General features: G+C 34.5%; 1 protein-coding gene across 12 annotated transcripts in view; it reads right to left on the bottom strand.

Moving 5' to 3' along the window:
* Positions 1-26,521, bottom strand: part of LOC120633865 (glutamate-gated chloride channel) — a 54,844-nt gene that overhangs the window by 11,642 nt on the left and 16,681 nt on the right. For 4 of the 12 annotated variants that reach the window (XM_039904238.1, XM_039904237.1, XM_039904239.1 and 1 more), the window contains exons 3-11: positions 24,338-24,450; positions 17,048-17,118; positions 14,249-14,318; positions 13,411-13,647; positions 12,384-12,518; positions 10,121-10,273; positions 8,635-8,909; positions 7,562-7,746; positions 4,570-6,245 (exon numbers count right to left, since the gene is read on the bottom strand). In XM_039904238.1, the coding sequence (XP_039760172.1) occupies positions 6,206-6,245; positions 7,562-7,746; positions 8,635-8,909; positions 10,121-10,273; positions 12,384-12,518; positions 13,411-13,647; positions 14,249-14,318; positions 17,048-17,118; positions 24,338-24,450 (1,279 nt within the window). In that variant the 3' untranslated portion in view covers positions 4,570-6,205. Of the gene's footprint in view, positions 1-4,569; positions 6,246-7,561; positions 7,747-8,634; positions 8,910-10,120; positions 10,274-12,383; positions 12,519-13,410; positions 13,648-14,248; positions 14,319-17,047; positions 17,119-17,784; positions 17,853-19,791; positions 19,857-20,105; positions 20,171-24,337; positions 24,451-26,521 lie in introns of those variants that run through there. The other 8 variants (XM_039904244.1, XM_039904241.1, XM_039904245.1 and 5 more) reach the window with 8 other exon arrangements.

A 26,521-nucleotide genomic window follows, 5' to 3' on the forward strand; every position in this document is an offset into this window, starting at 1 on the left:
AGACAAAGAAATAGATTTTTCTTTTAAATTAAATTGATTGCAATCTTATTGTAAGTAATTATGTAGTCTGAGATATTAGTTAACTAATCGTTAAGGGTCTGGCAGTTTTTAAATATGGGTATTTAGGAGTTTGGGTTTTTACGTGACTTCAAAACTAAGACAGACAAAATTAAGACACAATCTAGAAATATTAATTCCTGAAATTGTCTGATACCAAGAACCGACACTGGGACGTCCGGCTAAGATAGCTAGACTTCTGAATCTAAAAAAAAAAATAGCGTTGATTTAATGTTTTTAATTCTATAGTTTAACTGCCAAGTGCCATTATCTCTTGCACGCAAGTAACGTCAAAGTGTCTCAACATTCTTTACCTCATCTTGTTAGCTTGACTTTAGATAAAACCTTACAGTGCTATAACATATTACAATAGTAGTATAATATATAGTTTACTGTACAGTGAGCGACACAGGTGTAGAGTAGGCTGTTATTTACACTTTCATCGCCTACATTTTTCAGTTTATTTTTCAACTTACAACCTTTCGGACTTTTATTTCAGCAGAATAACCATTTTGCAATCTCATAGATTAAGTCATTGGCTGCCTAAATTAAATTAAATTTCCAATCCATTATTGTCCGATAATACTCAAAGTCTCGGACTTTTCTTATCATTTCTTATTCATTGTTGCAACTCATTACAATAATACCTATTCATTAAAATTCTAAATCTATTTATCATCAATATTACCGGCCCACTACAGAGCACGGGAGCTCTTAGAATTAGAATGATTGGAAGACTCCACACGCTCTAAGAACATTATGGAGAACTCTCAGGCATGCAGGTTTCCTCACGATGTTATCCTTCACCGTTAAATCACGCGATATTTAATTGCATTTTATTACACGCGATATTTACGAGTACGTGCAAAACTCCGGAAAATTTGAGTTGCCGGTCTGGGATCGAAACCAGTTTCCCTAAAAGGGATGCCGAAGCTGTAAGCACTGGGCCAAAACCGATTGCAAATAACTATAAAACTCCGTACCCTCAATGTGATTACCATGAAGACGGATTTATTTTGTTGCACTCTGAGGGAACTCACAAATATAGCGATTTGGATTTTATCATACACAATATAGTTATACTCGTATATATTATTCAAATTTTCATAACATGCCACATTAGGATAACTTTGTCTGACAGCAATGTAAGATGGGTAATAAATAAATAATTAATATACCTATAGTAAAGAAATAAAACAACGCTCCTAATTGTCAACCTCCACCTTTTTAAGAAGTCAGTTAACGATAAAGAACTTTTGATAGAGAAGATACGAAGAAGATTATTTCTCGTAAGCTTCAAGACTTCTAGGTTGTAAAGTTGTAAAGTTGAAAAATTCACTGCATCAACGCATTCATATCCTAAAACTAAGTAGTTAATGACTTTTAAGAGATTTTTTTTAATGATGCTCTGCACTAAAGGTTCACGCACACTAGGGGGAACCGCACTGAAACTAATTAACATTGCAATAATCCTGCATTCTGTATATTTTATATCAAGGAAATTCCCGGACGCAGATACTGCAACGGTCATATGTAAAATAATTATTATTAAAAGATTTATGCAATTATGACGTTGCGTCGCGATTTATACATCCTAGCGCTCGTTCCCATAATATTTGCGAGTGTTTATCTAACATATAAAGATGTTTGTATATTACTTTAGGTATAATTTAACTATTTCATTATATGTTCAATAATCGGAAACATACGTGGAAATTGTTAAAAAAACACGTTCAAAGTCGATCCCTGATCCCTTTACCACCGATGCCTTAACCACTAGGCTATCACCGCTCTCTTGGAAATCCCTTATCCCATCCCAATTACAACGTGTAACCGAATTACGAAATACTGTTGTAGTGTGCACAAGTATATTTCATAAGGAATCACCCTCTAAATATATTAAATAGAAAGAAGCATATTTATTTTCCCATTAAAACTAACCAAAAACATTCTAAGTGCTTATTTGTGACAGCCCTATTTAAGATAAAAGACCGACACGCGCGCAGTGCCTGTAAAGTGACAGGAGTCTGTATCTGATTTCTTTCAGTAAAAATTATGGCAGTGGTTGACTCAAAAACTATTAGCATTCTGGTTTCGCAGATAAATCTCACAGACAGTTAATAATGTACTACTAAAGCCGGTGAAGTAATATTTCGGTTTTCATTTGCACGTTGTAAATCATGTGAGAGTCACGCTGAAAGTTAGGAAGTACAATGTGTTATGTGTCGCGCATGAATTCGGGTACATCGAGAGATAATAATATCATCCCATGCTACTTCAACACGTATACGCATTACAATCGCAGCGACTGTTTTTTCTTTTAGCCTTGCCTCATTGTAATGGTTTAAACAAAGGTTTTCGTACTACAGCTTTTTGTGACAGAGCTCGTCCAGGGAAATACTTATTCGTTATTTCTGCCGCCAAGTATCATTTTAACAATACGTAGGCTTGGTTGGTTGTAACTAAAAGGCACATTGAGTCTTAACACCTTTGCCTAAGTTAGTACATAGGGCGTATCTTGCGTGCCCTGGGTTGCTCTCTTTATAGCCGTTTACGCAGTTTTATAAAAAAGTACTCGTATATTTCCGATATTGAAATATTTATGTTGTACTACATTCACTGTATTCGACTTACCGCAAACGAGGTATTACTTTCGCGTACCTAATTTCTAAAGATTATCGCAGTACCTCGAAGTGATAAAGCGAAACTGTCTTATTTTCATCTACAAACGGCCGACTGACATCATTTATTAGTATTTCGTATTCTAAACATTTATTATACTATTAACTAATGCGATGCGAAACGATGCGTACAGTTGCGTAAATGTGATTTCCCTAGATAAATTAATTATTCCGGTTTACTGTAAACATTTACTTACTGAGGTAAAATGAAACTTATCATCTAGAGTCAATAATGTATAGTTTTTATAGCATACAGGGTTATTTAGGAAAATGCTAGTATAAAGAGTATTAAATATTAAAAAGTCATTGGTGTTTCATTCAAAAAATACACCGAATTTTAAACCTTCTTTCTTGTAAGGTCAATACAAATTATGAATTTTCTTTGTTTTTTAATTCACCTGTTCATCTCAAAATTGGTTTACCCTTTTAAAAACAAAATAAAAATTGCTGAGATGATATGAAATCTCTGATGAAAGTATATTTTTATAATATTAACGTTGATAAAAATTTAACATATTGGGCAACCAACTAATTGCTATAAAACTTACAAAACGAAATAAATTCTCTTTTTTTTACTTTATTGCCAGCATTTCATAGATACACCAGTTGTATTATATATATAAAATATATCCATATAGAGCATGTTTTAGGTAGTAACTACATTTAGTCGCAGGGTAACGCACCCATACGTCTCGCATCGTTATAAATAGCACATTAATCATCGAATATTTGTCTATTAGAATGTGCATAGTACGTTTATTATTGTTAGTGTAATTAAAACATTTAAACATTTATTAGGTATATTCTATAGGTACGGAGTGGCCAAACTTTTGCACTTTCACCTTCAACTTGCATCTGTGTTATCTAAACGGTATAAAAACATAAGTATTAACTTATATTTATCATGACAAATGGAGACGGTATACGTTTCAAAATGTCTATAATAGGACATATAAGGAAAATCAAAGTTTGACTTTGACAGTGTTGATGTGTCAATTGAAGACATAAGATGACGATGAAAACGCACCAGTGAGGGTACATCCACACATATTGGTAGAGTATTCTCTAGCTAGTAAGTAGCTCAGTAATCGCTTGGTAAAATTGTCCAAAAATTTATTTTCAATGAATATTTGTGTTTTGTACAGTGATAGTGTTTAAATAATAATCTTTTACTACCGCCTCTTTCATAAAAATTTAATACGTTCCATATGGATTCAGATATCGAATATTACAAATGGGAATCCCAATTAAATATAAATATAACCTTCAGATATCTGTGGCAAAATTTATGCACCTTAAAAATTATGAGTTTACCTGCCGCCCGATTCAGTAACTTTTCCAACAAGTTTTCTATTGGTTGCCTTTGTACAACCCATTATTTGTCAATAATAAGACTTGTCAAGTATAAGACTCACAAAAGACATTACGAGGTTTTTGAAGAAGGAACATCCTTCGGTTGAAACGGTTTAATTTTTTATGAATACGAGGGTAGGTACACAATACATTAGGTAAAAACGCATATGCAACACCTCATGCAACCCCACACGATACTACGTGTTGAGTCTAATTAAATCCCAGTATTTTGCATATCTTATCACCATCAATCAATAGTTAATGTATGACGCGAGTTTGAAGGTGTTCAGTAGGGTTTCTTGACAACAACAATGTACCTGTCATTTCGAAAGTCGACATGTCGTGTGGGGTGGGGTGTTAAATACGTGTTTCTAATATTCTGTCCAAGCCGCGTCGCTCCCGTATCTCGCTAGTACATTTTATAGTTTACTTAATGCATATAGGGATATGCTTTTCGTATTTGGTGTATTAAGCGCAAAATTTAGGAGAAACTCTATAAGCATTTTGAATTGGGAAGCTAGGAAACACTTCTACAAGCCATGATAACCAATTTGAGTTTATGGAGTGTTTATGGAGTGTTTATGGAAGAGTTAGGATAGTGATAAAGGTAATATGATCATAGTATAAAGTGCTTGATATATTGGAATAAAAGAAACGCTCGATTTCATGAAGGGGTATATATAGGGGGAAAGGGTATGTGATACGAGAGGGTTTAAAGAAGTTTCGTAAGCGGGATCTTCGTAAGATGATAGAAGTGATCGCAAAAAGTCGAGTATGGGAAGGGGAAGAGGAGAGGTTGGAAGGTAAAATGCGATTTCAAATCAAGCTCTGATAATATGAAACGGTTTATACGCTACTCAAAATGTTATAACTATCGCGAGAGGAGCATCTAACAAGTGGAGTGCTACATTGCCTGCACCAGAGCAGACTTGTCAAAGTGGCAATTCACGGGCACTCTATTTAGCAGCGCACCACATCGTCGAACGCGCAAATTTGTATCACACTCACGATCCCTGCTCGATACCGAGCCAGTCCACATTTTTGACTGACAAACTGAACTCAAAATGGATACTTGTGTCATTGCATGAGCAGCAAGGCATGGATCGGCGTGGATTTCGCATTCAGTGTGTTTGACTGCAACCATTGGAGTCACACTGATTTTTGGGACGTTCGGAAATACTTTACAGTAACATTCTTCAACGATCTTTTTGGTTTCTTACATTCACGACGTGAGAATACATTATTTTGGAGCACAGTTTTCTATTATTAGCACTGGACAAGCTTATGTCACTTTGTTTTTGTCTCAAATTTATTGCCGCAATTTTGGCGTTTGAATACGAGTTTCCAAGGACCTAAAATTGGACTGCTAAAATACTGTATTATAACGTCCAGAAACATTCGTATGCGATTTAGATCGGAACAAAATATAAGCTGACCTCTGACAACCAGTCTAGTGTGTTAATAATAGAAGGCAGTGTTTTAGAGTGGAGCGGACCGCTGCCAAATATAGTGCCTAAGAATGAAGACTCTTATGCCCGTTTTCACTAAAGACGAACAAGGCAATGGGTACGTAAGTAAACGCTTTATTAAAGGAGATTCCTATGCAGACATTTACCATTCACCAATCGACTTTCACTAGGCAACTCATAACCTAACTGAACTTGTCTATAATTCTTGCCACAAGGCCTGTTATTTTGTGTTTGCATTATCAAATTTTTTTTTCGTATGTTTTTAAGGTTATAAAAAAAACCGAATTTAATTTTTTTTCGTCTGCCAAGTGTCAGTTTACGAGTTCCCTAGATGTCCTAACTTTAGGTGACTCCTAACGTCGTTAGGCTTCATGTAAGAGTTGATGAAACGTTTTTATCTGCGTATCACCTAAGCATTAGGCATTCTATTTAGACGATGCCTAAGTTTAGTGAAAACGGGCATTAGAGTCGCCGGCAGCGCGGAGTGCGGGTGGAGCGGCGGGGTTGGCGCGCGAGGGCGACTTGCGGCGGCTGGTTGCGCGGGCGCAGGAATATCACGTAGATGAGCGCAAACAGCGTGTAGGGCGCGAGCACGGCGACGTAGAGGCGCGCCATATCCGAGCCGCCCTCGGTGGACAAGGAGAATCACTTCTCCTCATCCTCATCACGGAATAGGTAGGTGGACCTGCGGAACGATGTGCGCTCTTAAACATTTCGAACTTAAAGCAGGCCCGGTTTAGTTACTCTACACCTTAGGCACGATATCATAACTGCAGGGGTGAAGCCCCTTATGGGCATTCTCAATAATCGCGGCATATCTTTTAACCGACTATGTCATACAACTAAAAAGCAAGAAAAAAATTTACAAAATTTTTAAGATGGTGCCAAGAAAAATGTAGAAAATTACTGGTACTTACTTCCCTTGCTACTCTATACAACGTGTAACCGAATTACGAAATAATATTGAAGGATGCATAAGTACGAGTATATTTCATAAGGAATATTGTAAACATATTAAATCAAAAGAAACATATTTATATTTCCATACAAACGAATTCAAAACATTCTAAGTGTTTACTTATGACAACCCTATAATAGATAAAATACCGACACGCGCATAGTACCTACGCTACGCGACGCGTTCCTAATAAAGTGACTGGAGTCACTTGATTTTAATTTAGCATGTGATGAATGAATGAATGAATGAATGAATACACTTTTATGATGATTTCTTTCACTTTATCTGATTTCTTTTAGGTGGTTCACTTAAATGCTGTTGCTGTTGATTAAAGCCCGTGATGTATTATTTCGGTTTTCATTTACACGTTGCATAAGGGAAAACGATGTTCTACATCTAGTAGTTTTCTACAAGTTGGTTTTTTTGTAAATTTTTTTTTTATACAGTTTGTCTTTCCGCTGTGACATCGGAAAGATATTTTGTATGCCACGTTTCCAAAGAGGCCAAATGAGTTTTCCCTTTTGCAGTTTGTTTTTAACAGTTCAAGAAGGAAATTAATTTCTATTTTTTTTTGTATTACACTGCACAGTAAGTTAGCCCTTCAATGAAAACTTTGCTAGGGTAAGTGATGAAGCATTCTAAGATGGTAGCGGGCTAACCCGTTAAGAGTATTGCAGCTATATTAAAACAACTTCGTTCGTTTTTCTATCGAAATAATTATACTGGATCGTGTAAAAGGGATCCTCAGGCATTTCCTGAGCCGCGTTGTGACAATGGAAATATATCTATATATATATATTTTAATAGAAAACGGACAGCAGCAACCTCGATGCTACTACTACTAGCTACTGCCATTATCAACCCGTCTGCCCATGTGGTGGTTATGGACAAACCCTCCCTTTGGGAAAGACTGCTATAGGCTATTTTGATGAATTTAGTCGAAATTATGGTCAAGAATAAAATTTTTTTGCAATGTCGAAAACTGCACACAGATGAAGTTCTATCAACTTAATTTAGCAGCACACAGCATCAGCAAAACTTACCAGTAAGCGAGATTGAAGAGCGCGAAGACGAGTGGGAAGGTGATGCGGGAGATGACGTCGATGCGCTTGGAGCGGGTGGGGAACTTCGACATCCACATCCGGCAGCAGTTCTTCTCCGGTGGTTTCATGTGAATCTCGCACTGACGCATCTTGGAGTCCACCACGCCACCACGCATGAGCGGCTTCTGTCAGTTGCAGACCAGTCAGGGAGGACGAACGAGGTACATTTTTGACTAAACTTTAAGGACTACGGCTTGATTGTCAGTCTATTCCAAACACCTTAGTTGTTCAGATTATTTTTATCTTTGATCGTCAACTGACACACCGAAGCCCAGTATTAATCATTACCATTTAGGGATATTTAAAAGGTAGACAGACAAGGTACATTTTGTACAAGTCTCTGAGCTGCATTTCCATTGTGTATGTCTACTCAGAACACCTTTTGTGTTTTTTAAATTGCAATAGCAGACTTGATCTAAGGTTTAATCATTACCATTTTAAGATATATTAGATATACGAGTATATTTATAAACCTCAGAATATTGACTATATTCTGAGGTTATATAGATTCTTTAGTAAAGTTAATTTTCAAGCAGCTTTACCACGGGGTCGGAAAGTAGATTTTACAAAATACAAAAAGTTGAAATAATACTTAAAATTAGAACACTCGAAAATAATATTTGGAATCCTATGTTTTAAATCTACCATTTCAACATAGATTTTTATCTAGGTGGTCACACTGGCCTAATGTTTCATCCAAAAGTTTTAAAGATGCAGTTACCTAATCTAAAATCTAATTGTTTAGGACTTCTGATACCAAACTATTTGATTGAATTCAATAAAGTATACAGTTAATAAGAAAAAGAATATAATTTGCTAATTGCATGCTAAATAATCATAACATGTAATGATTGTGGAGTTGTCGTAATAATTGATGTTGTGAGTACCAACACTTGGAAATAAAAACAATGTTTAAGTTAGAAGAATATAATACGCTAGCTACGGAATGCATCTATTATTTTACTAACTCAAAGACTACAACTTGCCAAGGTCTTAATCAAATGCGAGCTCACCATTGCAAAAGTTGTATTACTGTCTGTATCCAGTAAATCAGATGCAGCGTCCATGTTTGCAGCTGCTTCCATCTCACGTCTCGACTTCTTCATATTCTCTCGATGCATGTCAGAGCGAGAGGCATAATTCACGAGAGCAAACTCCAGCAGTGCCCCGAAGACGAAAGTTAAACATACCCCCGTCCATACGTCAATAGCTTTGGTGTATGAGACGGGGGGCAGCGAGGCGTTGATTCCGGATGATTGTGTCGCCATTGTGAGAAGGGTTGTTACTCCTGAAGATAAATCGCATTTTCGTTTTATAAATATGAATGTAAAAAAAAACAACGATGATCAATAATAATAGTTTAATTGGCATTTAAGTTGATAGATTTATACCCGTTTTCACTAAACCTTGGAATCGCTTTAATCGAATGCCCAATAATCTTAAATCCATACGAAAAATGAAAAATATGATAATACAAACACAAAATACCACACCTCATGGTATTTCACACTTGCCAAGAACTACAGACAATTTAGGTTATATAAGTTGCCTAGTGAAAATTGATTGGTGAAACGTAAATGTATGCCTAGAAATCTTCTTTGTTTAGGCGCTACTTACATAGGCATTGCCTGGTCCGTCGTTAGTGAAAACTGGCATTAGTTTATCGATTCTAAATAAATATCTCAAACGAAATATTAGTTTGTATGTAGAAATATCAGTGAATTAAAATATTGAATAAAGCTAAATTATTTTTTCATATGCACATTTTGTAGCAGTAATTAAAACAACTTTGTTTGACTAAATATTATCCAATTTCCGCTATTGATTGTTTAAAACAAGATAACAAGTAATATTGAAGGAATAAGATTTACCCGAATAGTTTATATAGAGAGCAGAAATAAAAATAATAAGAAATCAAAAATCAAACAAGGATTGTCTTGGAAGAGATAGTAAAAATACCGCCTTGCATACCAATGTTTCTGAAAATATTATTTCGCTGTATTTGTTTTGTTTCTAATTTATTTGTGTGCAATAAAGTGTATCTATGTATCTATCGGGCGACTGGCGCAATGGGCAGCGACCCTGCTTTCTGAGTCCAAGGCCGTGGGTTCGATTGCCACAGCTTGGAAAAGTTTGTGTGATGACCATTATTGTTTTTCAGTGCCTGGGTGTTTATCTGTATAAGTATAAGAATGTATTTGTATTATATTCACAAAAATATTCATCAGCTATCTTAGTACCCATAACACAAGCTACGCTTACTTCGGGGCTAGATAGCGATGTGTGTATTGACGTAGTATAATTTTTTTTATTCATCTATAAAACTCAAAAACTTGAGAACAACCCGGTGTTATCAAAACGTTTGACGCCTTTTGTATTCTACTTCTGTCTTTGTATTTCTGTTGTTTGTTTTTATTTTCCTAACTTCATAGTCGTGTACAAATATAGAGTTAAATAAATTAAATATTTTTTGGATGTTTCGTACGTCATTTATCTTACCAAGTGAGACCCGTGCTGGTACAGCGCCTTGGTCCAACCAGAAGGACACCCAGGAAACTATGACAAGCATGCAGCAAGGGATGTAAATCTGGATCAGGTAGTAACTGAACTCTCTCTTGAACAGTAGATCTACTTTCAGGCAACTGTATTCACCTGTATAATACAACAGTTAGTTATTCTTACCAGTAGATACTCGTACAGCTGATTATTTTTAAGTAGTTTTACTTTAATTTATAATTCTTTTTTATCGGCATCGGCGGTATGACAGCCGTAGCTTATTGTTAAAGCGCCCGCTTGAGCGCTTTTACAATAAGCTACGGCTGGCCAGAGATTTGCAGTTTCAAATACTGTGGACCATTACGTAGGTGTTCCCGTAACCCAGACGCAAGGGAACAAGCTGAGTTTGAGTGGGTATTTTGGCTACCTTTAAGCCGTTGAGTCCCACATACTAGAAACGGTATACGGTAACGGTGCCCTGTTTCCATAGAAGATGCATAAACGCATTTTCCAGATTTAAAAAAAATCGGTTCCGAAATTTTAATATGCATTTTAAAATTTTATATATAAAAAATACAACTGATTATTTCAGCCGTTGAAATAGTGATATTTTCCTTCCGTATTTAAGTTTAACTGTACATTATTACTTTTATTATTTCGATAATTACTTAAAAACACACGTATACAATATACTCGTAGGGGCTCCGAACCATTTTTAATATAAAGGCAAATTTTTAAAACCGGTTAAAACATTGTTTGTTATACCAGTTAATAGATTCAATGTTTGCGAACCGAAAATATATAGGTTACCAGTATATTAAGGCGACTAATTTACAACCACTAATTTAAAACGCGACCTTAAAAATATAAAAAGTGATATATATCTATGGACAGCATCAAAGCGTTCGACTGCTTCTATCAACTATTTAATCAATTCTCTTTTGTAAAATTATCAAAGTAGTTGAATTTTCAGTTCTATATACCTGCAGTCTTATTTCTGTTATGTAGTCGAACGAAATTGTTCTAGAAACAGATTTTCAATGATTTCAAATAAACCTAACCGAAACCTTTATGACCGAAGACGATGTGAATATTCGGATTCCGAGCCCTGATGACAGAACAAAATACTATTCAACTCGCATTACAAACTCAAGAGTTCAAAATTAACATCTCGAAATTTGTAGCTTGTTAGTTTGTGTTTTTGTATTATAAATTTTTTTTTTTTTTTTTTTAATATAAATAGCGGGCAAACGTGCACGTGGGTCACCTGATGATAAATGATCACCGCCGCCCATAAACATCTGCAGCACCAGAGGAGCCACCGATGCGTTGCCGGCTTTTAAGGGATTTGTTTATCCGCCCCTTGAATAACCCTAGATTGTATTTTTGAGGAAACACATCAGATGGGAGATTGTTCCATAATTTGCAAGTGCGCGGTAGAAATGATCTGGTGTTTCGAACAGTAAAAGAATAATATGAGATTATACACCGTAATCTATCGCTCATCAGAATATTAAATTCAAAATATTAAAGACGAAGTGAATGAATGCAAGCATTGTGTGAAATATGAACTGTCATAAAATTCTCCCAAGTGATGGATGAATACGCGATGACACTATACACAGAGATGTGACAGTTGTGACAGATGCACGGTAAATCCGTCTCATTGTACAACTCTCTCTCTTCATGAAATTGGAACAGCATCAAAACAATGCTCTGCAACTCATTACTGCAGTATGAGGTACCTTTGATGTTATACCAACCGACACCAATTTATGGGGTTTTACAATCAAAATGTTTATGTCTTACATTTTTAAAACTTAAGTACTTGAAGAAAATATCACTATTTTTGGAATGCTTTCTTATAGTAATTATTGATTTACCCAGTATACGACCACTTTCCGCCACCTTATGGTAAGTAGAGAACCTGTCTATAAACAGAGCCACACTTGCAAGGAACATGTTATTTTTTTTTTTAATAATTTTTTCTTTTTTTTTCATATCCTGCAACGTGCTAATCTGAGTCTATCAAGCTGAGGCTTATATGCCTTTTATAAAAACCATGCCCTTGAGACCGGAACACAGCATTGCAAGAATGCTGATTAGCGGCAGAAATGAGCATGGCGGTTGAAATTTACTGGAAGAGCTCTGTAACCGAAATCTCTAATCCCACTCCTGCTTATCATCGATCAAGTTCAGATTTTTCATACAAAGCCGCAGTAGAAGAAATCGTTCAGAAGAAAGGAGATAAAGATGATATAGTTACCAGTATTAGTCTTGCTGTTGCAGTAATCTGTAAGGAACTTCTCGAGCGTAAAGCGAGGCAAATGGAGGTTCTTCACAACCTGGACAGGATCGCCTTCCTTCCATAGGAACACCAGATCATCAGTCGTCCATCCATCTGCCAGCAATATGGAAACTTATAACAAGCTTTTATATAAGGTAATGTAGGGTTTAAAGTTGTGTCTTAGGTATTGAAACTCCGCCCTAATACGAGCTTGGATATGCTTTATTGTAGGTTGAGACAAAACTAACCGCGAACTAAGCCGACTCTTAATTGGAATGAATTAAAATAATATAACGAATGTCTTCCAATCTACAAGAAATCTATAAAATTTTAGAATTCAAACTATCATGAGTAAAGGTACGAATCTGTTATAATAAGAAGGATGGCAATTTTGAGGTTTTACACGATACAATTTTTTGGCTTAAACACGATATCTTTATTTTCAAAATCTGTTTTGCATTTCTTAGCCCTAATTTTGAGAATGTCTATAATTTTTGTTTTTATTCTTCTACAGGTTAGCCCTTGACTGTAATATAACTTGGTGGTAAGTGAAGAGGCAGTCTAAGTTGATAGCGGGCTAACCTTTTAGGGAGTATGGTAGTCATACCCCTAATCGTTTTATACGCAACATTGCACTGGAACAGTAAATCACATAGCAGCACGTCTTTGTCAGTTTGTCTGGTACGTAGCCACGGCTGAAGCCTCCCACCAGACCAAAATACAAGAAAGATTACTAGAACTAAACTATAGATCACGCAGAACATCGACATCCCGAGTAATAGGCCAGAAAATTATATAAGGATTTGTGTATTTTCAGCATTAGCACGGGGATGTAAAGTGACGCGGTGAATCGAGATCACATAAAAAAAAACCAAATAGGCTCAGTAATATAACGACTTTTGAATCGTCAAGTATGTCTGTAGCGACTCCACCAAAAAATAATTATCAGAAGTTCTACGCAAGACGTCGATGGGAATCGGTACTTAAATAAAAGATGTGGACTTACAACTGGCCATTCTCAAGGAGCACGTCTGCTTATCCAACGGGTACAGCTTGAGGTTCATGGGGCAGGAGAGAGTCAGCGAGATACGGATGCTGTAGAGCACGTTCCCGTTGGGGAAGATCCGAATGTACACGTTGGGCATGATGATGTTGTGAAAGTGACCCTCCTTCTCGTTCGAGAAGAACAGGTCAGGCATCCATACTCTGTTAGCTTCTGTCAGGGTGAGGTATTTGAGACGGCCTGGATGAAATATAAAAATATTTGAAACGACCATTGTCTGTACTCTAAATCGTGTGTTTCTGTAGTTAATAAAATAATGCTTAAACAAGTGTAGGTAATACAGACAGTCTTGGATGACCAAAACAATGTTGGAAATGTTAAAAAGTTTCGATGCTGATATTATTGTAACGGTACCTGGCCTACTGTCCTATTGTCTATAAGAAAATAAGGGATAGCGATGTATTTATCCATAATTTTCTAAAAAACTTAAAGAATAATAGTTAATAGTTATAGACACTTGGGTGCTGTAATTTTTAATAAACGGCTATAATATCTATAATATCAACGATTTAGGATCACTGGTTACTATGGTATTACTATTTAAAAAAAAATTTAAAAATGTTTCCAAGCATACTTAAATAAAGTATTTATAAATTTAAAAGAAATCGTTTTATTCACAGTCGAATTGTTGAGTCATAATTTAGCAGCATCCTTAGTCTTAGAGTTGTAATTTCTTTGAATTTGATGAAAAATATAATAAACTCATATTCATTTTCAACTATATATTTATTGTTTTACTGATCCACACTTTTTGATATGATATTGTTAATAATAAACTCACCCCCCAAATTGTTGAACTTTAGTCTCTCATCTAACCATTGCTCTCTGAAGGTCAGTTGAACTGAGTATTCCTGAAAATGTGTGAATTGTTAGAAAAATGACATGCAAAGTAAAAATCCTTTAGGAAATAATCAAAGTAGAAAATGATTGTAAATATGTAGATTCTGAAGAAGTTTTAGTGTTTGATTGCATAAAGATGTGAAATATTTTGATTAATCCCAAAAGGATAAACGCTAATCTATTTGTCTGTACTCAAAACAACTCGTCTTTCTATTGGCATTTATTACTTCTGGTAAAATTCTAAGAAGCTATTATGGGTCTGCAGGGGTTTTGTTAATTGATTTTGTCGCTGATAAAATCTTAAAAATATTTTGTTTTAAGTCAGATCATTTTACACTAGCGGCAAAATCAGGAAGTTGGTTTAAGTGATGTTTAATTCGTGATTGACAAAAGACAGCACAAGTCTACGAACTTGCTCATTAATTTGTAAAATTTCCAATGTATTTTTGTGCCAGTAATAACTTTTCATAAAACTGCTAGAACCAATTCGCCAATTTCATCCAGATAAACTGAATAAACTTTTCATTAACTTAACTTCAAACACCAAAAAAATGTTTGAAAAAAAGTCGATGTCGAAGGTTCTTTATTAATTAATTTGACAAAATAGAAAAATAAATAGATCCCTCGACATCACAAGAGCAAGTCAAATGAATTGTAGTGACACTGAAAGCTTGCTACATTATAAACATTCATGCTTTAGAAAGTTAGCTTTTGGATTCTCTTGAATTTGAAGTAAAGGAACTTCGTTGTGATTTTAAAAATTTGTCTACAAAAAACTTTCATCATTATTATTTAAATGCATAAAACAAATTGTGTACTTAATAAGAATAGAAATATAACATTACTTGATTTCATATAGTCTTAAACAACTTAAAAATAGATAGTTGTTATAAAGTGTATTGTAGCACTTTAGGTGATAATGGTAATTTATGCATTGATAGATTATCGCAACAGGAAGACAGTGATTGATGCCGACAAAATCATCACAATGGATTACTTACTTACATTATTGGATCCTAGCCAAACGGGAAGTTACATGATACTACGTGTATCCGTCGAAAGTGTTATTTATTCCTTTTAAAAAACCCTATTCATTTATTTACTAAAACTGATATCATGTATTTTTGGTACGATTCGATTTTAATTCATTTAAATTTTGACTGAAATAGGAAATGTCCTTACATTTCCTATTTCAGTCAAGTAAGGTAAAATCACCAGCATCTAGAAAAACTTACCTTTTGACCACTACATCAAGATTCAGAAAATATTCAGCTATCTCAAAAAATTTATTATATAAACAAATTTAAAGACAAATTAAACATTGAGCATTTGTAGTTCCTAATCAGGAGTTCTACCCAAAAGCTAACTCAAATATTATATCGATATATAAGTATGTGAACATCATTGTCTATGAGTAATTTGTGCAAATTCATAACACTGTGGATTCTACTATGGTATTGTTGAATAGTAAAAACGGGTGGTTGATGGACTAATAGGTTTTATATCGATATAGATATAATAGGAGCAAACCGTGCCATGCATGCCATCAAAGTCCAGCACAACTTTGAAACCAACTCACCAGTTCGCATTCGTCGATGGAATGCTTGACAATACCTTCATGCAGGCTCAAGGACCAGTTAACTAGATCTACGTTACGGTAATACTAGCTTCAGGGCCAGGGGTCACATATTGCGGTCAGGTGGTCAGCCACCGATCGGAAGCACGAAGCCGAGTGCGGACGCGACGATAGTTCCCGATACAATCATAACTTTTACACAACACAAATTCACATGAACAAGACAATATCAATTATGTCACAGTCAACGTACACGACCAAAATAGTTTTTATGTTGTATTTTTTTTTTCTCAAAATAAAATAATAATATGCATGACAATAATGAAAATAAAGCACGACATAAAATAATGAAAAACAACAAAAGAAAATATGAGATGATTGTTAATTGAAGGTGCGGGCCGCGTTTACCCCTGTGACCTATATCAGAAGCGTGATCAGAATATAAATTCTAATGACGGTTTAACGCTATTTTACATCCAATTAATCGAAAATTTAATTGGTTGTCGTTAAGTGCTGAATATACCGAAGCGGTTAAATTTTGTGCTATATATCTACTTATATATGCCAATATCCATCAGGTGTTTTTACAGGGATTATTAGAGTGTGCCCTCTAATTACAACGAAAATATATTTCATAAAATATTATAAAATAAAAATCAATTATAATAAAATATAAAAAAACGAATACAAAAATAGCGTTCTGCAGAAGTAAATTGAAGTTCATTTTATATTTAAATCAAAAATGCATCGAGGGGACAAAGAAAGTTTATAGTCTAATTTAAGATGGGATACGCGGCTCCGCACCGCATTATTATTTATTTATACATTTTAACAAAATGTTAATTCAATATCTAACAAACATTTAGGGGAGAAAAATGTGCAAAAACATATACAAAATTAAAATAAGAAGAAAACATTAAAACAAATAATGAAACAAAAGTCACGAACACTTATTATCCAAATACGATTACGATAGCTTGAGAATGTTTAGCACAGTGCATTATTGCCAGATATCCACTTGGTTATGGCCAGTTTTACTATAAACAAAGCTTCTATTGTTACATTTAGTTTATGATCCTCGTTTCACACAAACGAAACTTTGTTTTATAATAAAAATGTCATTTATAACATCTTTTGGTTAATTGGTTATGTGCAACCACTCACCATTTTGTAATCGTCTATTTTGCTGATGGATCGGAGATACAGGTTGACGCGAACTAACGTTGGGCCATCGCCTTAGTGAGAAAAAAACACCTTTTTAATTTTATTGAACCGCTTTTGTATGACACTATGTTAACATAATTTAGACCCAATCCGTTACTAATATTGAAAAGTTAGACGCAAGTGAATGGCATAATGTTTTATGTTAAGATATTTAATGAGATGGAACTGATTCTACAGAAAAAATAACTAAATCTAATAATAAATATCCAGTCCATTTCATTACGAATTGTCGATGATATATCAGCTTTGTAAATTATAAAATAGGATCAACCACTCTCGAATGAAGAAGCTTATTGTTTAGATTCCGAAAAATCTGATAAAAATAAACCGCTGGAAAGTGCTAAGCAAAATTTAATACCAACCTTCCAAAAATTTATTTTTCCGTTAAATCCTGCGCGTGTAAGAATTTAAAGCGGCTGTTATTAGGGCAAGGCAGCGCGCGCGTCTAAAAACGATTTTGGTCGTCAACACCAAAGGGAAGAAAGATTGAAAACAAAGAAAAAACATATAAAAATAAATTTTGTACATTTAACTGGGTAAATCTCTCCACAAACTGACGGAGTGAATTGCCCATTCATTTGACTTGATGATTAGAAATAAAAACCGTTTTATAGAAGAAAAACAATCTCATACATTATCTTAATCTAGATGCATGGTCCAGTCGGTCGTTGACTTACCATTGTGACGTCATCGATTTTTGATATACTTCGGACAAATATATTGACGCTCACTACGGCTGGCCCATCTAAGTACAGCAAAATATATGGTTGATATTACATTACAAAAAATCTAAGCCCTAATGGAGCAAACATTTTGTGTCACGCGGTGCCGACTCTGAAAACCACACACTCCTCTAATCATACTTACCTTTGTCCGTAAACTGTATGTACAATATCCTATCCGGTAGCTCTAATGTCGATGAATTTTTAAAATATTATAATACAAAAAAGAATCGTGGTGACTGTGAAAAAAAACGTACTAAAATCAAATTTGGGAAGAGAACATAACTTTTGGCTTGTTTATAGGAATTTGTGTCAGTGTTAAGGAATAGGAAATCCAACAAACTATCTATAACTAATTCCGAAATTGCCAAGCCGTTTGTAGAAGAGGTATTACTCAAATAATTTATGGAGTGCTAAGAGAAATCACTAAATCTGTGCCAAGTGTCTCTCTTTTGTGTTTGTATGTTACAAGTAAATGCAATTTCTAAATTTTTTTTTTTAATACACCGTTAAGTTATTTTTGGATGAGCTAAATATTAATGCGTGAGAATTTCTTTTCATATTCGTGATTGTGTATTTACATGGCCTTGGGAGGGATTAAGCTAGGCTATCGAATATTTTACTAATATTATTTGCATAAACCCTCTACGTATTTAATCTGTTGCTTGCTTTTCTATCATTTAATTCTTACTGACATTTTTTTTTGTATGTTTTTAAACGAGGCAGTCAACGAAATGATTGTTATCCGTTTAAATTTTGCGATCACGAGTGACATATCGCGTGTCTATCGTACTTATATTGATTTTTAGATAATGAACTTTAAATTGTTGGTTTGTTATAATTTTATCATTAGAATAACGAAGTAATGTGTAATGTGTTCTAAATATAAAGTTAATGAAATTAACGGATATGACATTATCTTTAAGTTCGAAGACAAGTTAGCGAAATGTTAAGTGTACCTACATGGTTTCTCTTGCTGGATACAAAATTACTTATTTTTATTCTATTACTCTAAATGTTGATTAGCAGAAATTCGTAACACGCCCGCACTCTTGCGGTTAAAAATCAGCGGTTTCTATCAACCCACCAGGCCGTAATATGAGTTCGAAATACTCACATTACACGACTTTCTAGACATAATTTATAAAAGTGTCAAAAATGGCCAATGTTATTTATATTTAATAGGCTCTAGTTTAATAACCGGCTTCAAAAAGAAGGAATTTGCAATGGCCGTTGATAGGTTTTATTAAAAAAAAAAAGATTATTCTCCGTTTGAAGGCGGTTGTAACTTTGCAAAATTTAAAGGTTTGTCTCAGTGAGATGAACCCGCTAGGGGGCGTAACATCTCACCAGATTGTCTAGTTATAATAGACTTATGTCTTGGAAGTCGTCAAAATAACACTCAAAACCACTTTCAGGCATTAGGATTTAAAAAAAGACACAGGAATCCTACGGGACGTCCCTTACCATAGAGTTACAAATATTAGTAATTACTTGCAATGCTAGTCTATCAATGAATGTTTCTACAAATATTTACCTAGCTCATCAAAATTCTTGCTTTCTCTCTTCTTGAAATCCTCGATTTACATTGACGATTAAATGCAGAATAATTCATATTTTATTATAAAACCTATAACAGTAACGTCTAAGGAATTATGGTATCATTTTAATCACCAGTATTAATAACTAACACATGGTAAGGGCTGAAGCGTTTTCATTGTATGACATCTCACTTATAATACCTTTAACGTATCATAAATATATATTTATACAACCTTTGTTCAGAACTTTTGCATTCATGTTAAATCATGTTAAACGACATTTATGAATTTTAACATTAATGTTAAATCATATAAATGTCGTTTATAACTTGCTAAAAACGTGAGATTTCACACAAAATAGTTCAAATAAGCTGTACGACGGTCGATCACTATTCTCTTTGGAATTTTAACACTTACTAACCATCTTAATGTCGCTTATTGTTGTAATACTTCGGACGAACAGGTTAATATTAACAATAGCCGGACCTGTCGAAAGAGGTCAGATTAACAGTAACACTGTTTCGCGAATTTACACAACAAAGACCTCAAAGCGACTAAAATCCGAAAATAATTTTCTAACCTCACAGTTGACGATATTTGAGTTTTAACATTAATGTTAATCGTATAAATGTCATTTATAAGTTGTTAAAAACGTGAGATTTCACACAAAATATTTCAAACAAGCTCTACGATGGTCTGATGACTATTCTCGTTGTAATGTTAAAACTTACTAACCATCTTAACGTCGTTTATAGTTGTAATAGTTCTGACGAACAGGTTAATATTAACAACTGCAGGACCTGTCGAAAGAGGTCAAATTACCTGTACGTTAGTCTATGGTTAACACAAGAAATTTCTTGTGGTTTCCGAACGTCACACACATTGTTAGTATATTATGTTGACAACAATGAAGAAAGAACTCACAGTTGACTTATTCCCCGTCCGGAACACAAGTGTTGCAAGGTCAAAATCGTTAAAGTTGGTATCTCTGAGTAATAAGAGCCACTTACTTCTTAATCACATTTTAGCTTATGTACTAACTTGTCACAGATTTTAAAATAATATACAGATAATATACAAAACAAACCATAATTTTATTTGTTGAGACCGGGTTACGTCCTACCGTTCGCTTCATATGATGTATTTAAATGTTTATTTTCGCTACAAAATGTTATAACATTCGAATGTTAGCGCTAATGTTAGTTATTTCAAAAACGTAGCGCACGTTAACAAAACACTCATAAATAACTGTTACATATACACAGTATTCTTACAGGTTATCAGTCAAATCAAATCATAATTCATTTATTTAAAGTAGGCCTTCTTTATAAGTACTTTTGAAACGTCAAGTAAGTCTGTTTGTAGTGGCTCTACCAGCGGTTTTAAAGAGAGATTCTACCGTGTCACATTGCTCTTTTTCAAAATCATTGTATAGTTTACAATCTTCAGAACTTCCATGTAAGACACAGTATCTACCCTGTGCATCTATCTAGACATCTGAGACCAATTTATTAATTTGTTAATTTTTTCCGCTTCGTGCATTTAAAATAGCGAGTCTAAACTGAAAAATAACACAATTGAAAATATATTATCTGGTGTCATCGAGCTTTTTGATTAATCACTCAGTCCACCCTTTGTAGTGATTTGAATGTAATGAACAAATCTTATTTCTTTATTCGCCATTTCACCATAACAATTCTATTGTTTCCAGAATGACTAAGCAACTTTCACCCACGAAATAAAAGTGTATTAATATTGTTAAATGTCATTGGACAAGGTTCAACGTGTTGTACTTTCAGAAATAAAGGATAGTACTAAATATCCTTGTTATTTATAAAGACTGTTTTTTTAACACACAGACACACGACTGAGCCTTCAAACATAACTGCAAAATAAGAAGAGCTGGAATTACTAATAATTACTCAGACTTCGATTTAATACGTAATTTTACTCGTTTGCCAAATTGTTAATATTAAAAAAGTCTATACAATTTTAACAAATAGCAGCGGTGCTGACAGAAGACAAACAATTAAATATAAAAAAAAAATTATACTTTCCAGTAATAACCCAAAATTCATTATTTAAACTTAGTCCCTTCAAAATACACGAAATTTAAATCATCATTGATTTTATTTCTGTCTTGCTAAACAGTTTATCACAACTGAATGCTACAGCATTGTTCTTTATTAATGTCACAGATATACAAAGTCGATTGATTTGTCCATTACAATATATATTTATCGATAGCTCCCTTAATTATTTATGTCATAAGTTGATTGTGATAACTTCTTATTCGAATACGTTGTATATAGATGTCACCGTTGCTCCGCGTTGCCTGCACTCTGTTTAAGCTGTTTCTTGATGCACCAATTATGTTTTTATGTCACTTATAGTAATTGGGCTCATAAACTAGGTTTCCGGTTGAGATATTACAATAATTTAAAACGGTAACTATAATTCTAATAGATATTTGTTGAAATAAATCTGTCGGTATCACAAAGTTTTTTTTTTAAAAGAATAAAAATTTGCGAGATCCGTAGACGCGCACGGAGCACTTAACTAAATTGCTCTTCCGCAAGATAAGAACAATTTTTGCCTCGGCTCTAATGATGGCGTCCGCCCCGTTGAGGTTGGCTCGAAAACATATTATCGTCATTTCTAAAGACAAGTTATTAACGAGCGTTTTTTCTTCTGCTTTACAAAGAAATTTAAATTAAAAATATTTTGACAAGAACATGGATGGCCTCAGAAAAGTTTTTGAAACTAATAGCTTGGTGTACTAAAGGAGTTACTCCAGATCCGCTGCCGTTCCTTTTATATATACATAACTCGTCGCTTACTACCATTGCATAAAGCAGTATTACTGTAATATTTTTATAAGGTGTACTTAATGCTGCCAAACTTTTTGCACTACCTGTGGTCCAAGGTAGTGTCAAGGGGCAAAACAAAATATCACGCTGCGATGGTTATTTGTAACCTGATAATTTATTATGTTGTATTTCCAACTTTCCCTTCACTGGTCACAAAGGTAATCCATGTAAAAGATGAAATTAAAACTGTTAACTTTAAGTTGTGTAATTTTTTATTTAGGCATATTTTATTACATTTAAATTAACATAAAAATGTATAGATAGAAGAACAAATTAATTACGGGCATGTGTTTGCATGGGATCCAAGTTATTAACATCAAACTCGATCGATAGCATATTGTAATAATTTGTCTTTCTGCCCGTCTGTTGATCCAAGCTTTACTTCAGAGCGGCTGATAAGAATTTGGCATGACTTGTCTCTACAAGTCATGCCAAATTAGTATGAGCCTCTGCTCATACAGGTAGTAAAAAAGTTTATATTCCGGAAAGCCTTGAAGAATGAAGGTCTGGTTTATTTTATGCGTAAAACCATTAAACGGGTCTATGAAAATACATTTATCATCATCATCATAACAGCCCATCACCGGCCCACCACAGGGCACGGGTATTCTCCCACGTCTCCCACAATGAGAAGAGGTTACGTTAGGTTTATAACACATACAGAGCATAGATAATGCGTATACAGAGGAAACGGTTTTAAAGAAACACATTTTTGAAGTAATACAATCTGACGTTAGATTAATAGTTTTTAATTTAATATCTTTTTATACACAAAAACAACTTTTTAACATAAATTGTGAAATTGGGATCAATCTATCAGAAATTCTAGCAAGGAGTAGCAGATAACCGCTCAACCGAAAATAAGTATCAATTCTTGTTAAAGCTTTGTAGAGAGGTGAACAATAAAAGTAATCTTAATAAAAACTACTCATGTTATCGACGTTAATTAAACCAACTCCTTTACTCGGCCTTAATTCTACTGAAAAGAAGTCATCATTAAAATCAGAAGCATTATCTTTATAATAATTAATACCTGGGGTTCAGCAAGGAGGTATCCTTAACCCAAAAACCATCCTTTTATGCATTAATCATATTCGTAATACTGTATATATATTTTATAGATTTTTTATAATAAACTTTGTGAAATATTCTAAACGTATCATAAGTGTACATTTTTATAGTGCGAGGCAACAATGTGCTTTCTTTCAGAGGCTCGGCTGTGATTTTTTGAATGAAAATATCTCGTTACTGGAAATATGGGACCGAGAAAGTTTACTAATATCTTAAATTTGTATGGAATTTTCTAAAACATGATATTAGTTTGTCCGTACACAATGACCTGGGGACAATTACTATCAATTGACTGATTTGTACCAAGACGAACTGTTTGCTAGTAACGAAAAAATTCCCAAAAACGGCATCAGGCTCTGTGTTTTCGAACACATCGATTGACTTCTTCTTTTCAGTAACGCGTTTTCATACAAAAAGTTACAAACGAGACAAAGATCAATATTAGGAGAGCCACACATGTAAGGAACTACCCAATAAGTTCACCTGCACATTTAAACTGTGTACGTAAAACGGAACGTGTACGACTGTTTGTACCTAAACAGGAGCACCCAAGCTGATCTCGTTAAATAAGCTCATCGCTTTTGTTATTGGCTAATAATATTTTTCACTCGCTCAAATTCAATATTTCAGCCAATAGCAAAAGAGTGCCAGCAAACACTGCACTTGCGTTCAAAATCTTTATTGTATCACCTGTATTGTATTTGTTATCTGTGATTATTTATCTGTGAGTAAACAATAAAAGTGAATATAAATAATAATACATTCATTCATTCTTTAATAGGATGCATTCCAAATTCACATAAAGATCTAATATAAATAAAGTTTGTGATGGCGTGTACCCCACAATTTACCACCTGACCAACATGCTCCGTTTTACACGCACAGTTAAATAAATACAGTTAAACCTGTTATGTACAACCTTGCATGAATCACTCTTTTTAATTGCAATATTTTTGTATTTTTATGTGATAGGGTATTTATAATTTATACAGTGACACAGTGTAGTGATATAAAGGTACCACTTACCAGTTCCATTGATGCCGGAAGGTCTGATGCGGGCGTCGTACCGCCCCGGACCAAGGATCTGGTCCAAAATCTGTTTCTCCTTCTCTCTGAAGTTTATCTTCGCGTTCATACATCTGTGTAAAAGATATATTTTTAGAATAATAGCTATGTTACGCGGTGTTACCTGCGAGGCTTATGTAATTTATTTATTACTAAAAGTGGAAAGTATTTTTTTTATCATAAGTTAATAAATTTCGATTGCTTTCAGTGGCAGATTTGTTGTACTACAATTCTCGTAATGTCATATTTAATCGCCGGATATTGTATATTTTACAGCTTTCTCTTCGTCTTTTAAGTATATAAACGATATGTAACAGAAAAATCTTATTACCTTTAAGATTTTTCTGTTAGCCTACGTTTTATAAAAACTTTATGTAGACGCGTTTGAATGTAGTATAATTATTGCAACATTTCTTATAGAAAAAAAGGACTATTTTTAAAACGGTCAACCTTACAATAAAGAGCACCGAAATATGCATTAAGTACAAATTTAGAATTTCTAGATCTCTTGGTTTTACGAAAACGATAAATAATAGTATCTTGACTGTATTTAGTGAATACATAGTGCCATCAATTAAGACGACTTAAGTTGTTGTGCTGATTTTGTTACACTGCTGCATATTTTCAATAAATGACAAAATTAACAGTAGCGTGTCATAAACTGGTGGAGCCCACGAGTTTACTGGTTAGTCACTGGCTGTAACAACATGCGATAAAAATAAAGAACAACGCTGTTCGCATATTATGTAAACACCATCTCTGAAATACTGAATACTTCCTGTATTCAGATAGTTTTTGACTGTATCGCTTCAACTGACATTAGAAAGAATAAAAATTCACTACTTCTATGCCGTGTAGTGTCTTTGTAGTTCTGGGTGACCATTCCCAGACCATTCCAGGGGCAATGCTCCATGCCACCACACGCGTCGTGGGTTACGGCCCTTAGATATAAGGGTTAGCTGCGAATAATCAATAAGCAGTCGCGGACAATGGGGCTGTTCATTAGAGGGGAGCTGGAGAGCTCGTAGTATACCACAAGAAATGGCGTACAATCCCGGAAAGGTGAATGTCAGTGGCGAGTTGGGACCGCTGCTATAAACTATGGGCCTCGTCAACCTTGGCTGGTAACCCCTCTAGAAGATGATTGACTTCGACAACAAAGAACCAGGCACGTACGTAGCCCTTAAGGTGGCAGCCCCACCAACGGACTCGGCTGCTGTGGACTAATGACCCGCACACCTTAAACTCATCTCCATTAAAGATACTGAGAATACTAAGTGTAAAAAGTCGGCCTTATACACCACCAGGTGTTAAAGGACTTTAAGAATACGAAGATGCCGTGTGGTGACGGCTGATCAGAATACAGTTGTCGTACGAGACGGAGGAATAATATCGTAGAACGGACAGCAGGATCCCCTGTGCCACTAGTATCATCTACTCTGTAGCTATCACCTACTTGTCATCAACCTGTCTGTCCAACGCGGTGGTTATAGGCAAACCCTCAAATTGGAAGAAGTTTATTCCAGCAGTGGATTGACGGGATTCGAAGCTTAGTATTTTGATTTTCATTATTTTAATTTCCATAATAAACAAAACAAAATAAATGAGTTTCGAAATGATTAAATAACGTACCGATTCGATTTTTAATTTTTGTAATTCTTGTAAAAAACAAAACGAAATAAATAGGTTACTAACCGATTTATTTAATTCCACATAGTTTCCAAATTAGCGTGTGGGTGTACCGAAAATTCTTTGAGCTGACGTACTGTACTTAGGAATGTGTTAGACATGTAATATGACAGCATACACGACAGGTATGAATACTACGTCATTGTGTAACACTAAAAATATTATAAGGCGAAAGCAAACACGGCTAAAAATAACAAATTCGACAACCGCGACCAAACAACGATGCGTAGCTGACACGTTGTCATAACTTTGCTAACCACAAAACTACTAGAGATCATAGAGGGAAAAATTATTATCAGAACGAAACTGATGTAATTTTCAGTTGGTAAAGTTTAACTGCTCGAAACTACAATGATTTATGCGTATTTTTAACCTCCGACGCAAAAACTACGGGCTTTTATTAGTTCGACATTTCTGTGTGTGTGTCAGTCTGTGGTATCGTGTTTTTTTTTTGTT

Source organism: Pararge aegeria, chromosome 22 (genome assembly GCF_905163445.1).
Source record: "Pararge aegeria chromosome 22, ilParAegt1.1, whole genome shotgun sequence".
Classification (NCBI taxonomy): Eukaryota; Metazoa; Arthropoda; class Insecta; order Lepidoptera; family Nymphalidae; genus Pararge; species Pararge aegeria.